This window comes from Chaetodon auriga, chromosome 18, assembly GCF_051107435.1.
Source record: "Chaetodon auriga isolate fChaAug3 chromosome 18, fChaAug3.hap1, whole genome shotgun sequence".
In the NCBI taxonomy this organism is placed as follows: Eukaryota; Metazoa; Chordata; class Actinopteri; order Chaetodontiformes; family Chaetodontidae; genus Chaetodon; species Chaetodon auriga.
Window position 1 is genome coordinate 22,769,916 of NC_135091.1, and position 13,462 is coordinate 22,783,377.

The 13,462-nt window shown below is 42.1% G+C and overlaps 2 protein-coding genes across 4 annotated transcripts in view; one reads left to right on the top strand and one right to left on the bottom strand.

The window, feature by feature from the left end:
• cgrrf1 (cell growth regulator with ring finger domain 1) overlaps nucleotides 1-5,918 on the bottom strand; it is a 32,632-nt gene extending 26,714 nt beyond the window's left edge. Inside the window, exon 1 of one of the 2 annotated variants that reach the window (XM_076756824.1) lies at nucleotides 5,503-5,918. In XM_076756824.1, coding sequence (XP_076612939.1) covers nucleotides 5,503-5,606 — 104 coding nt within the window. In that variant the 5' untranslated portion in view covers nucleotides 5,607-5,918. The remainder of the gene's footprint in view (nucleotides 1-5,502) is intronic. The other variant, XM_076756825.1, reaches the window with a different exon arrangement.
• A 244-nt stretch (nucleotides 5,919-6,162) lies between these two features.
• ddhd1b (DDHD domain containing 1b) overlaps nucleotides 6,163-13,462 on the top strand; it is a 39,930-nt gene continuing 32,630 nt past the window's right edge. For both annotated transcript variants that reach the window (XM_076756697.1, XM_076756696.1), the window contains exons 1-2: nucleotides 6,163-7,225; nucleotides 10,450-10,626. In XM_076756697.1, the coding sequence (XP_076612812.1) occupies nucleotides 6,487-7,225; nucleotides 10,450-10,626 (916 nt within the window). In that variant the 5' untranslated portion in view covers nucleotides 6,163-6,486. The remainder of the gene's footprint in view (nucleotides 7,226-10,449; nucleotides 10,627-13,462) is intronic.

Genomic DNA, 13,462 nt, shown 5'->3' on the forward strand with positions numbered 1-13,462 from the left:
GATCGTGGAGTCATCGCAGTCTTTAAGAGGAAACAGCTCACATTTCTTCAGGTTTAAACAAAGTCCAGAAGCTGCAGAGAATAAATCTATTATATGGACAGCAATGGGAACCTGTGTGGTATTTTTTAAAAAAAGTGTGGTATCGTCAGCCAGCTGACTTATTTTAATTTCTCTATCTGCAATAAAGATACCTTTTAATGAGCTATTTTTAATATGAGTGGCAAAAGTCCCACTCTGAGTCTGATGGAGCTGTTACCTTTTGAGTACATAGTTTTGACAGCTTTACAAAAGAAGTCACCAAATCCAAATGTTCAATTGTTTGAAACATAAAATTATGTTCAACGGTGTCGAATGCCTTATAGAAGTCCAAAAAGAAGATAAAACTGTCATCAGAACACAGAGAGGAGTAATCGATTAAGTCCCAAACAAGACGAATATTATTGGAGATATGTCTTTTTCTCATAAATCCTGATTGGGTCTCATCAATAATTGGGTCTAAAACATTCTTAAGCCGTTTAGCAAGTATAGAAGCAAATACCTTGTAATCAGTGTTCAGTAGCGAAATGGGTCCCCAATTATCAATAAGTAGGTGGTCTTTTTTAGGTTTTGGGATTAATGTAATCAGTCCTTGTGTTAGTGTAGGGGGTAAGGTTCCTTGTTCCACACTTTCTAAAATTACCTTAAGTAAAAAGGGAGTTATATCTTCAATAAATGTTGGATTACCAGTTAGATCACCATTAATGTTGAGTTGTTGGATTAAATCAGTGTTTCTCAATTCCGGTCCTCGGGCCCCCCTGGCCTGCATGTTTTAGATATTTCCTGCTCCAATTCAAATGAGTGGCTCGTTATCAAGCCACTGCAGAGCTTGATGACGAGCCGATCATTTGAATCAGCTGTGGTGGAGGAGGGAAACATCTAAAACATGCAGGGCAGGGGGGCCCGTGGACCGGAATTGAGAAACACTGGATTAAATTAAGCTTCACGTGATGTCTTTCGAGGTTAAAAAAAATAGGCTGAATTCTGCTCTCCTGCTTCAATGCATTTCTTTCTTGATCTTACAAAGGCACCTTTAGCCTTTTGTAAATATATTTCATTTAGTTTAGTTTGTACTGAGATCAAGTCAGAACGCTCCCTTTCTGACATATCAGTAGAGTTTTTCTGAGATAATGAAATTATTTTAGAGATTACTGTCTCTTCTTCTAGTCTTTGGTTTTTGGAGAAGGTACTTCCATAGTTTCTTAAATACTGGGCAGCTTTAAATTTCAAAAGTTCCCAGTTGCTACCATATACACCTTCAGCACTTGCTTTATTCCAAAATTCTGCTATTATCCTCTTTATGCCTGATTTAACTGCCTCATGTTTTAAAAGAGAGCTGTTTAGCTTCCAGTAAGCATTTCTATATATCTTTGTGGAAGCAGAGTGTAAAAGGATAAATATGGAGACTGTATTATGATCAGTTAGTGGTGTTGTAATAATATTAGCTAATGTTTTATCGATGTTCAGATTATTGGAAACTAACCAAAAATCAAGTCGCGATTTCCTGGTGGCATTTCTGTTACTCCATGTAAAGGCATTAGTGTTATGATGTTGGTGTCTCCATACATCAATTAAATAAAATTTTTGCATAAAAACTTCCAGGTTTTTATTAACTGCAGCAGAGTTGCATGGAGGCCAACAGTCCAGATTGTGATCAAGTATCATGTTAAAATCACCCCCTAATACAAAACCTGAGATAGGAAAGTTATTAGAAGCATTTTCAATATGGTTTTCTGAAGTTTCCAGCATTATATTATTATCATTATGCAAGTTATAGCGGTAAATATTAACAATTGCTATTATGATGTTTTCAATGTCTATCATTGGAGGATAAAATGGCCTGACGGATCACGAATGGTTACTAACACGGACCCTGAAAAGTTATGTTTTAGAGTGGTAACACCGGCAGAATGTTCAGATCCATGAGCCTGCCACAACTCATTACCCCATTGGGATCTCCAAAATTTTCCATCATCAGGAACTGAATGTGACTCTTGGATAAAACAGAAATCAGTTTTGTGCTTCTTAGCAAACAAAAATAGCGCCTTGCGCTTAATATTATTTCGTAACCCCCTGGCATTGAAAGTAACAATGGATAAAGACATAATAATAACAATGAATAGAACAAAATATGTGTAAAGATAGAATAAACTCAGAAAATATTATCCTCCTTAACAGGAGCTGATCCATCTTAGGCTCTATAAGCAGTGAAACATAACATGTAAACATAAAGAGGCACCTAGTTTTTCAGATTTTTCCTCACATCACATCAATCAATATTCCTTTATTTGTCTCGCGAGGGGAAATTCCATCACATTAACTATGAGGCATCATATATAAATATTGCCTGTGCTCATTCCTTTAGTGCAACGTGGAGCAATTTAGAACAGTTAACTTGCACAATAATGAACCATGAGCATCAGGTCTCAGCCTTTCTCAGTATAAGCCTTATTGACAGTTATGTGATTATCACCTTCTGGTAGTTGGAATCAGTTCAGTTCCTTCTGCAAAAGCTCTCCCTCCAATGTAGTACACCGTTTTTCCTTGTTCGCGTGCTTTGGCCACCAAAGGCCACAGCTGCCTCCGTCTCTCCCTGGTGGCCAGTGACAGATCCTCAGCGAAACGCAGTTTCTTGGTCTGCAGATATGCTGACTTCTTTGCCGCTTTCCAGACTTTGTCGCGGTAGAAATGGGTGGCAAACTGCATGAGGATTCCTCGTGGCTTGGCGACATCTTTCCTTGGTTGACCGAGTCGATGCACTGTATCAATCGCGTCTGGAAGTTTTGTTTTGTACTCCAGCAGGATCGCTTGGCAGATGTGTATCACCTCGGTACGGACGTCTTGCTCCTTATTTTCAGGCACTCCATACAGGCGCAGGTTCCAGCGTCGTGAGTAGTTCTCCAGATCGGTGACTCATTGGTCCATAACAGACACTTTTTTCTCCGTCTCACTAGCTCGAGCATCAACTTGTGTCACCTTTCCTTTTATCTCCTGAATCTCAGCGCAGGCGAAGTCAACTGTTTTTTCAGACCCTCGATTTTCAGTGTATTATCAGAAATGAGTTTCTCCATGTTTTTTTCTAGGCTGTCAAGTGTGGTGTTTAAGACATCGGATATTTTTTTCACTAAGTCCCTGTCATCCATATTCAAAGAGCGGTGTGTCTTCAATTTCTTGGTAGCACGGGGTTTGGACGGCGTAGAAGATGGTGTGATGGGAAGAGGAGGGAATTCGGAATCCACAAAGGAGATCACAGGTGCATCTGCCATGCAGTAGTTCTGTTAACTGCGCTTCCATGTGTTGTTGTGCGCAAGCTTACTGATGCACTTAGCAAATATTTTTCTCTCGACGTATATCGTTGTTTATGGTAAGAGTTCTCCTCAAAATAAGGTTGTTAGCCAGTTCAACACGGTGTACTCACCACTGCTCTAAGTTACCTCGAGTAGTGTGCAGTATAAGATATATGTTTCACTAAATTTTTCGTTAGTTGGTGCTCAGCTCCTAAACTTGCAAGTGCTCACTCAGCCATCTTGGACCGAGGTGGGTGGAGATTATTATCAGACTAGGAAAACGCAGTTTTTTACGCGCGTTGTGATGCGCAAAACGCCGTTTTTTACACGCGTTCTTGGAGGACTTCATTACGGCATAAAAAGCGGTGTTCTTTTTGCGCATTACGGCGTAAAAACCGCCGTAAAATCTGAAAAAAAAAAAAACAGCGTTTTTTTACGCCGTAATGAAGTTGAAACGTGACTGAATGTGGCGTATTTCTGGCAGGAACGGCTTGCCATAGTTTGTATGGCAAATGAAGATTTCTGCAGGAAGGTACCACAGACCACACCAGTGAACATCCAGGGCTTGAACATTGAGATTGTGGGGGATTACAAATACCTGGGTGTTCACCTCAACAACAAACTGAACTGCACTAACAACATAGATGTCCTGTACAGGAAGGGCCAAAATTGTCTCCATAACATTGTTAAAAACACTGTTTTATGACTCTGTGGTGGCATCTGCAGTTTTCTATGCAGTGGTCTGCTGGGACTGTGGAAGCTCTGAGAGGAAAAGGAAAAGACTAAAAATACTGGTCAGGAAAGCTGGCTCTGTCCTGGACTGGCCTCTGGACACCATTGAGGAGGTGGGTGAGAGGAGGATGTTAGCCAAGATGACATCAATCATGGACAACCCATCCTACCTCCTGCATGATACAGTGGGGACCCTAAGCAGCATCTTCAGCAGCAGAATGCTGCATCCACTCCATAAGAAGAACACTATCGCAGGTCCTTCATTCTAAGTGTAGTCAGACTGTTCAACTCTAGTTTTGTCTGATGCAACACTGTGATTATGTACTTACTGCCCTGCACTATTTTGCAATGTGCGATTCTATGTTTTCATCATCATGCCATTACAGTTCATGCAATATCTAGTGCAATATTACATTTTTTCTTCAATATTACATTTCCATCTTCTTGTATCAAGTCTATGCATATATATGTGCAATGTATAATGTGCAATAGTAAATAACACTCTACTTGAAAGAACAAGTCTAAAACCATGTGCAATTCTCCATTCCCTGTACACTTGTTTACATTTTTTCCATTAGCAATAATTTTTACATACTGTACCTTTCTATGTCTTTTTATACTCTTGATACTACTGCTGCTGCCTGTAACACCCAAATTTCCCCAATGGGGATTAATAAAGTGTTATCTTATCTTATCTTATCTTATCTTAATCTAACTAGAACATGGCCTCTTCTCTAGTGCCACCTACAGGACATGTGGGATGTAATATGAAAGCTGGAGGCTTTAAGACAACAGATAAATATATGTAGTGGCAAGAACTCTATACAAGCAACTTCAAAATGTCTGAATGTGAGATGGAGTTACGATATTGCAGGCATCTCTTGCTTTTGGCTCTGCCAGCGTCAGCTCTATGGTGGTGTGCAGTACATGCATTTGTACATGTACATAACCACCCACTTCATGTATACAAACTCATCTAGTGCATAACCTATTCAGTATTTATTCTTTTGCAGTAGTTGTATTTGTTTAATATTTAGGCAGACTTGACTTATATTGTACATAAACATTTTATGTTACAACTTATATATATTTAAATATATACATATATATCTACATTACTGTAAAATATTGATGTTTTTGTTAACTTATCAACCGTTTTATCCATTGTGTGTCTGATAACAACTGGTCAAAGTACGTTTGTGAACAGCGATTAGAAAAAATCTGCTCCGGCTATGTTATTGTATAATGTGATATGCTATTGTAGTTACTTTTGTAGTGATTATGTTGTCGACGTGCAAAGTCATCAAGATAAAATGTAAAAGACAAGCAACCTAAATCGACCAAATACAAGGGACACGTGTAGAGCTAACATTTATATGTGAATCTAATTTATCAGTGCTGTTGGCAGGACAGTGGCTAAGCCAACATGGCTAAAAATATCACTTACCAGCCGAGGACCATGGCGGCGGTAACAACGAAACACAAAGAAACCACACTGATGTAAAACAGCGGGGAGTACTCATACAAGGTCACAAGGAAAACCGCTACCATTTCATATACTTTTAAATTATAGAAAAAACGTAGTTATTAAAAAATCCTCTGGCGAACACTTTCCATGACTCCCATGACAGGACCTTCTCAGCTAGAACTACGGCGGCCTACAAGGTATAGAAAGTATACACCATGTATCAGACTTATTTCAAATAGTACTTATTTAACCACAAATTAGGTTAGTTGTCCATTCAAAGGTATATGTTATTATTAAATATGAATTCCCTAACTTACTACCACATTTAAGTCTCCGTGTAAACTCTCTTCTTCACGAGTCAGGCAGACCAGAAAAACCTAAGATATTTTCATGGTGAATTTGCCTTCAAATTAAAAGCGCATGTATAGAAATAAGATCGGAAGAGCTGCAAGCTATGTTCTGAAACTCACACAGTCAACAACAATAAAAACTACTCTTTTTCTTATTTGTATACTTTGAAATGTATTATTGATATTTAAAATCAGTTTATTCCTTCTCGCTGATATTGAGTTTATTTTGAATAATTGAGCAGGAAGTTAAAATTGACGTCATTTACTTGACATTATGGAGTAACTGAGATTACCATCCTAGGTAGAACCGTTCATTGAATATTCCTGCCAATCACGCCAAAAAGAGGAATGTGAACGGGAATGTGTGCAGTCAGGAAAACAGGAGGCATACGTGTCTTTTTAACAGTTCGGGCAAACGTTTTTGAATCTGTAGCTATAATGTTAATAAATATTTTCGGGGTCAGAACAGCTCGACATACAGATGTTACCAGCTGGAGAGAAAGAAACCGTTAATCTGCTAACATCATATAGTCTGGCGGTATCGTAGTGTTTTGTTTTGTTGTTTTTTTTAGAATTCTTCCATGTATTGAGTCTAATAGCCTGCGGCCAAACAATGAGCAATCTAAAGGATAAACCGTCTATCCGCCAGCAGAGCTCGGAGAATAACTCTGTCAGCAGTAGTGAATGGGATATGGCAAATGATGTGTTTGTTTCTGGCTACGACAACAGTCCGATGGGAGATAGTGGTGCTGATGGGGACAGGGACCCAACGCAGCCCGGGTTCGATAGACATCTGCCGCTGTTAAGGGGGGACTCGTTATCCCAGGAAGGCATGATGCTCGGCCTTGTTGGTGAAGAATATTCGGGCTCGTCGTATCTGTCCATCGACTATACCGAAAGTGACGGGAATGTCACAACCAAGAAGCGCATACGGTCCAACAGCTCCAGGCACCGCGGTGAGATCGTAACGGAACTGGGACCAGAGGAGGTCAGGTGGTTCTACAAAGAGGACAAACGAACGTGGAAGCCATTCGTTGGACACGACTCTCTAAAAATTGAGATCGTCTATCGGAGATTCTGTGAGCAGAACCCTGACAAGATCGATCCCGTTGAGGCCGAGGGGAAGGAAGCAACCACGTCCGGCGAAATCCAGCGGGATAGCGCAGCGTTGGTCGGTGGAAGTGTCCGGGCTGAGCCGGCAGTGCAGATGGGCGGAGGGCAGCGGCACTCTGTGTCAGAGGAGATGAAAGACCCGGACGACATCAGCATCAGCGTGGAGGCAGTGTGTGTTAGAGGGGGACTGTATGAAGTGGATATCAAGGAGAAGGAATGCTACCCTGTTTACTGGAACCGTGAGCATGTCAATGGTTTATGTCCATAACGATAAAGCTGTTACAACATACTGCTACCATATATTATAAGTACTACTGGCACCTGCCCACTACTTCTACGTACATTACTGCCGCACCATCACCACTTTGTACTACCAGCATAATTAATACCACAAGTAGAAACTGCTGAACCGGATAGCCCTAATACAGTTGCCACAATAACATCAAGCATGTCTACCACTACTTGGTAAAATTAGACCAGTAAAGTAGTAAGTTCATTAGTTAAATGAATAAATATTTTACTTATTTCACACTATTATGATAGGCCATCAGCACGACCACGTTCTGCGTACTTGTCATTGGTTTAATCATTATTGTTATTATATACAGCTAATGTCAACTAAAAACTATTATCAATTTATAGTTTAATAGAAAATGACATTTAAAGTTTGCCAGAGCTTGAGGTAACGTCTTCAGATGTCTTATTTTCAGATTTCAGTTTACAATAATATGAAACAGAGGAAAGCAGAAAATTCCCACATTTGTGAAACTGTAGTAGTACTGCAAAGTAGGGTTGGGCGTCTTTTGGATTTTAACGATTCCGATTCCGATTCCGATTCTCAATTTCGATTCCTGTTCTAAACGATTCTCAATTCCGATTCTTTGAGGTACAGGTCAAGACGTCACAGCTTATTTCACAGGAGAATTTTTTCATTTGAAAAAGCCTTTAGACAGGCCATTTTTATTTATTCACATTGCCAGTTAACTTGATACATTGATATATTCAATTACAAGGGAGGGTCCCTAACTGTAACTGTAAAACTGAAACTTGCTGAAATAACACTACAAGTTGGCAGCAGTCTAAAAAACAAAGAGCTGCAGCCCAGGTGGATGTTTAGATATGAAACAAAATAAAACAAACTCAAACACTGGAGCAGTCACGTGACAAATGAAATCAAAAACAGTTCTTGTGAGGAAGATTATCATGTCTGCTTTTTCAAGTAGTAAGCGTGACCATTCCACACAGACTGTGTTTCCTGCAGTGGAGAACACAAGTTCACTAGGCATTGAGGAGGCCTGGACACATAAATATGAGAAGGCTAGACATGACAGTAAAGGATAAGTTTGTTTCTGGGTCCACAACCAGGCAGTAGGGTCAGACGATGTGATGGTTGGTGGCGTTTCCCAGAACGTCTGGATCTCCTTTTTAGCACGCTCTTCCATGGACATCAACCTCTCCTGTGAGGTCCTCTTCATGGCATCCTCCTCAGCAAAAAGCTCCTCCAGTGGAGACTTATTGGATTGTTTGGAAGGAGGAGGCTGCTAAACAAACACAGAACAGTTATCAGTAAAAAAAAACATATTAAAAATATATTTCATGACTGAGAAGCACATACCAAATATAATTTCAGTAATCTACTTACATTCTCCTCTTCCTCCTCGCTGTCAGTCTCCACACCTTCCTGGTTTCCCTCGCCCTGCATCACACCAACCTCTTCTGCATGATCATGGAGTGCCGCTGACTACAGAGGACATAATATGGAGAGGGACAGGTAGATATAGAAAGATGGATAGAATATAAGAATAAAATTAAACAGCAGTGAACTGTCCTAACCACCAGTACAGAGAGTTGTCACAGTCTATAATAGAATATGTGCTAATAAAGGCATGCACTTAAGTAATTAACAGTAGAGGTGTTGAAGTAAGGTGATTAAAAAAGTATAAACAGTACAGTGTTAATGATTACTGTGTGGATGACGTAAAATGCAAATTAAATATAAAATGTTAAGGACTGTGGGAGACAGTATATATATTTGTGTATGAATGACATTTCACCTGCTCAGAGTTTGCCAGCAACTTCCCCTTGGTCCGTTCCCAGACTGCAGTGTTGTTGTCCATCTTATTCTTGAAGCAGGGATCTATAAATAAAGTTAAACCTGAACTATTACTGTAACGTTAGGTCAGGGGTAGATAACAAGTAGCTACCAGCTAAGTTGGTTAGCTTAACGTTATTCTTATTTGCTTACCTAAATGTGGGCGATTCGACATCTGAAAGGGGATGCAGCCTTTTCACCACATAAGCTGTTACTTTTCTGTGGCACTCTTCTCACTCTTCTGCTCCGCTGACAGCTTTCCCCTTGCTGCCACAGTGGTGTCACGTCGTTTCTTTGCTGGTTGAAGAAACGACTCTGCTGGCTGGTTGATGTAGCAGCAGCAGCAGGCTCAGACTGGCTAACGTTAGCATCACTCTGCGAGCGTTCAACAACTATCAACAGATTTGACACAGTTTTAGCAATTGGTAGTCTATAACTTAAGCTAGTCTGTTGAGAATAAGACAACCAGAATTTTCATGTACCTGATTCCGTTTGCAACGAGGAGTTGCTGGCTGATGGTTGACTGTCCGAAGTGGAGGAGGCGACGGGAGCAGGAGGGCGACGCAACGAGTTAAACACAGTACACTCGTTAATTATTATACCATGCAGGCGAAGGTGTTTTATCATGTTTGTTGTGCATCCTCCTTTGGCAGAAATAAGTTTTTCACAGGTGTTGCACTGTGCCAATCCGTCCTTTTTCAAATTAAAATGAAGCCAGGCTTTCAAGTGGTGTTTTTTGCGGTCCATGTTCAGACGAGTGATGTTCTTCTTACTAGGAGCACGCCGGGCGGAGTAATAAATAAACTAGTGTGGGCATTTAGGAACCGAAAAAAAGAATTGAAATTCAAACATCTTCTTAATGGTGCCAGAACCGGACGTTAGGACTCAGTGCCCAGCCCTCATTTAACACCTGTTTTCCTTGAAGGAGCTACAGTAAATGTGATGGGCAACTGGTCTCTGTGGCTGTTTCCACCAACGGCATTATATTGTTGTTATATTCAGCCAAACGGCCTTGTCAAATAGTGTCAATACCTGCTACTACTGTTACTGCAACAACTGTTATACAATTTGTTCACTAATTCACTTAACAGTGACAGCAAGGACAGTGGAACAATTTAAGCAGAGTACACTTCCACGGTGCAAATCCTCTCAGTGTTTTTTCATACCCTTCTTCGTGATGTTATGCTATGAGTTTTTATTGCCAAACTAACATAAGTCTATTCACTGTTTTTCCACTTTATGTGTTATGAGTTGGGCCCCACTTTCTATCTTTGTGTGTTTCCTGTCCTGTTTAAGACAGGGAATTAAATGAAACAAATACAGGCAACACAATCTTTGAAATAGTAATAAATATCTTGTGGTGTCTTTCAGAGCAAGACCGTATTCCGGTGATGAGGGGTCAGTGGTTCATTGATGGAACGTGGCTTCCCCTGGAGGAGGACGAGAGTGACCTCATCGAGACTGAGCACCTCACCCATTTCTGGGGACAACAGATGAGGGACACCTATGAAATGGAGATGGTGACCACCACAGTGGACATCAAGGATGGTAAGGAATGTAAGACAGAGCATGAAAGAAAGACCTAGAAAGATATACTAGTTCTAGGCATCCTGACCAAACGTCACATACAGATGCTTGGTCAAGACCCCTTTTTGTCACTTTTTAAGACACTGGGTTCCTTTAGCATCTTTTTTGATAGTGCTGGGTAGTCCAATAGACTATAGACAGCCCGTTCTTATTCCCATCTCATCAAATGACATAGTAAAAGTAGTGAGAAAAGTCTGCCTTTGGAGGAAGGAAGGTGAAGCGGTTGGATGGGTCAACTTTAACCCAGGCCACCACGGTTTGTGTCCCGTGTGAAACCTAAAGTGAAGGTTGATGTCTTTGTAAGTAAGTTAAACCACATAAATTACTAACATACTAATTTTAAGCCAAACAATGATAGATTTGGTGCCTAAACCTAACCAAAGTGCATTTATTATTGCTAACTTGACAAATGATGCTGTACCTGTACCCAATGCCATAAAAACTGACACCATGGAGCTCTGTGTCCATATGTGACAATTTAGGAGTGAGAATGTGTTGGAAGAGGCCACAAAACTGTCATGATCTGTCATGTCTCTGTTTTCTTTTGTTTCCTGTTTTATTTTGATAGTCTTGTTTTTCCCTGTGTTGTCTCTAAGTTTACTTCCTCCCTTTGTTCTCCTTCCCGCCGTTGTGATTGTCTGCCCCACCCTAATGTGCTTCACCTGTGCTACCTCCCTCCTAGTTTATTTAGTCTGTGTCTTCCCTTCCTCCTGTGCCAGATCTTCTTTGCCTTCGTGTGAGAGTTCCAGCGTCCTTAGTATTTGTATTTCTAGCGTGAGTTTCGAACCTCTCTTTGTTCTTTGACCACCCATCTGCCTGCCGTTTTGGATACCTCTGCCTGTTTGGTTTGCCTGCCCGTGTACCGACCTTTGCCTGGATTAAAACCTTTTGAGCTGTATCAGTCTGTCGTCTGCTTTTGTGAGTCCATACTTTTGTGAATCTGATAGCAAGATCTGACCACATTATGGAGTACGCAGACCCAGATACTCTCTGCTGAGCGCTCCAATCGCAGGAAAAAAGAGTGCAACACCAGGAGGAAAAGATAAGTGTTCTCGGACATGAATTGGGAGCATTGTCTGAACAGCAGGGGAGCCTGTTGTCAGCCTTCGGTTCCCAGATGAACTTTTTGGTGGAGCAGGTTCAGCGGCTCCAGAAGCTGCCGCCACCCAGTGACGCCGTTCCTGATCCGTCTCGGCAGTCCGTTCCTGACGCATCTCCTCCCGTGTCCCCTTCCTCGCCGCCTCACATCCAGTTGTCCAGACTGGAGCGCTTCTCTGGTGATTCTGGAGACTGCAGAGCCTTCCTAACGCAATGTGAGTTACATTTTGAGTTTCAAGCTATGTCTTTTTCCACTGACCGGTCCAAGATAGCCTACATCATTTCCCACCTGACCGGTAGGGCTCTGGACTGGGCCACTACTGTGTGGAACAGGAGGGCAGAGACCTGTAATTCACTCTGAGGGTTCACTAAGACTTTCTCCCAGATTTTTCAGAGCACATCACCAAGCCGGGAGGCGGCCAGGCTGCTTGTTGCTCTCCATCAAGGGAAGGGAGACGGGTCACGGTTATGCCATTGAGTTCCGCACCCTGGCACCTGAGAGTGGGTGGAATGAGTCCGCCCTGTCCGATGCCTTTCTAAATGTTTTATCTGAGACAATTAAGGACCACTTAGCCCCTCTTGACCTGCCCACTGAACTCAATTCCCTCATCACCCTAGCTTCTGAGATCGATAAAATCGGGCGCATCCAGTAGTCAGAGCAAACTGGTGAGCATGACCACATTGATCACTGAATCTACTCGTCAGCTTCCTACAGTTTCGCTCATGTCTTCCTTCCTTTTGCCTTAGACACCCAGTCCTCATTGATTCCAGAGCTGACGCCAATTTTATGCAGTACGACCTGAGAGCCAAAGAGCTAAGTCTGTCATTTTTGCCCCTGCCTCAACCCATCAGCGCCAGTGCCCTTGATGGGCATCTGCTTTGTATGGTAACTCACCACACCTCTCCAGTAGCCCTCATCTTCAGTAACTCTCACACAGAAGAGCTCTGTTTCCATCTTTACCAAGCCCCTCTGCATCCTCTGATTTTGGGCCACCCTTGGCTCATTCACGACAACCCACACATCGACTGGTCTACAGGAGAAGTCAAGACCTGGGGTGTGGATTGTGAGCATTACTGTTTTCCTAAACTAAACTCTGTGTCTACTTCCGCTCCCCCCAGCAATCTGACTCACTCTGGTAAGGTGGCCCAAAGTGAGGGCTCTGAAACAGACTTTCCAGACCTCTCCAATGTGCCCCCCTGCTACATGGACTTAGAGGAGCTTTTCAACAAGTCCAAGGCCACCTCCCTGTCTCCTCATCGCCCCTGTGATTGCGCGATTGAGCTGTTGCCCCTGCACTTACGTAATGCTTACCATTTAGTTAGGATAAGGGAGGGGGATGACCGGAAAACGGCGTTTAACACCCCTAGTGGACACTATGAATATCTCGTAATGCCATTTGACCTAACCAATGCCCCAGCCGTGTTCCAGGCCCGAGTGAATGATGTACTCTGTGATATGTTAAACCACTATGTCTTTGTGCACTTAGATGACATCCTCATTTTCTCCCCGGATGAAACCACACATGTACAGCATGTTTGGCAGGTTCTCCAGAGACTCCTAGACCACCAGTTGTTTGTCAAAGCTGAAAAATGTGAGTTTCATGCCTCTACAGTCTCCTTCCTGGGCTTCATCATCTCCGAGGGGGAGGTGAGGATGGACCCGGAGAAGGTTAGTGCTGTTACCACCTGGCCTACCCCT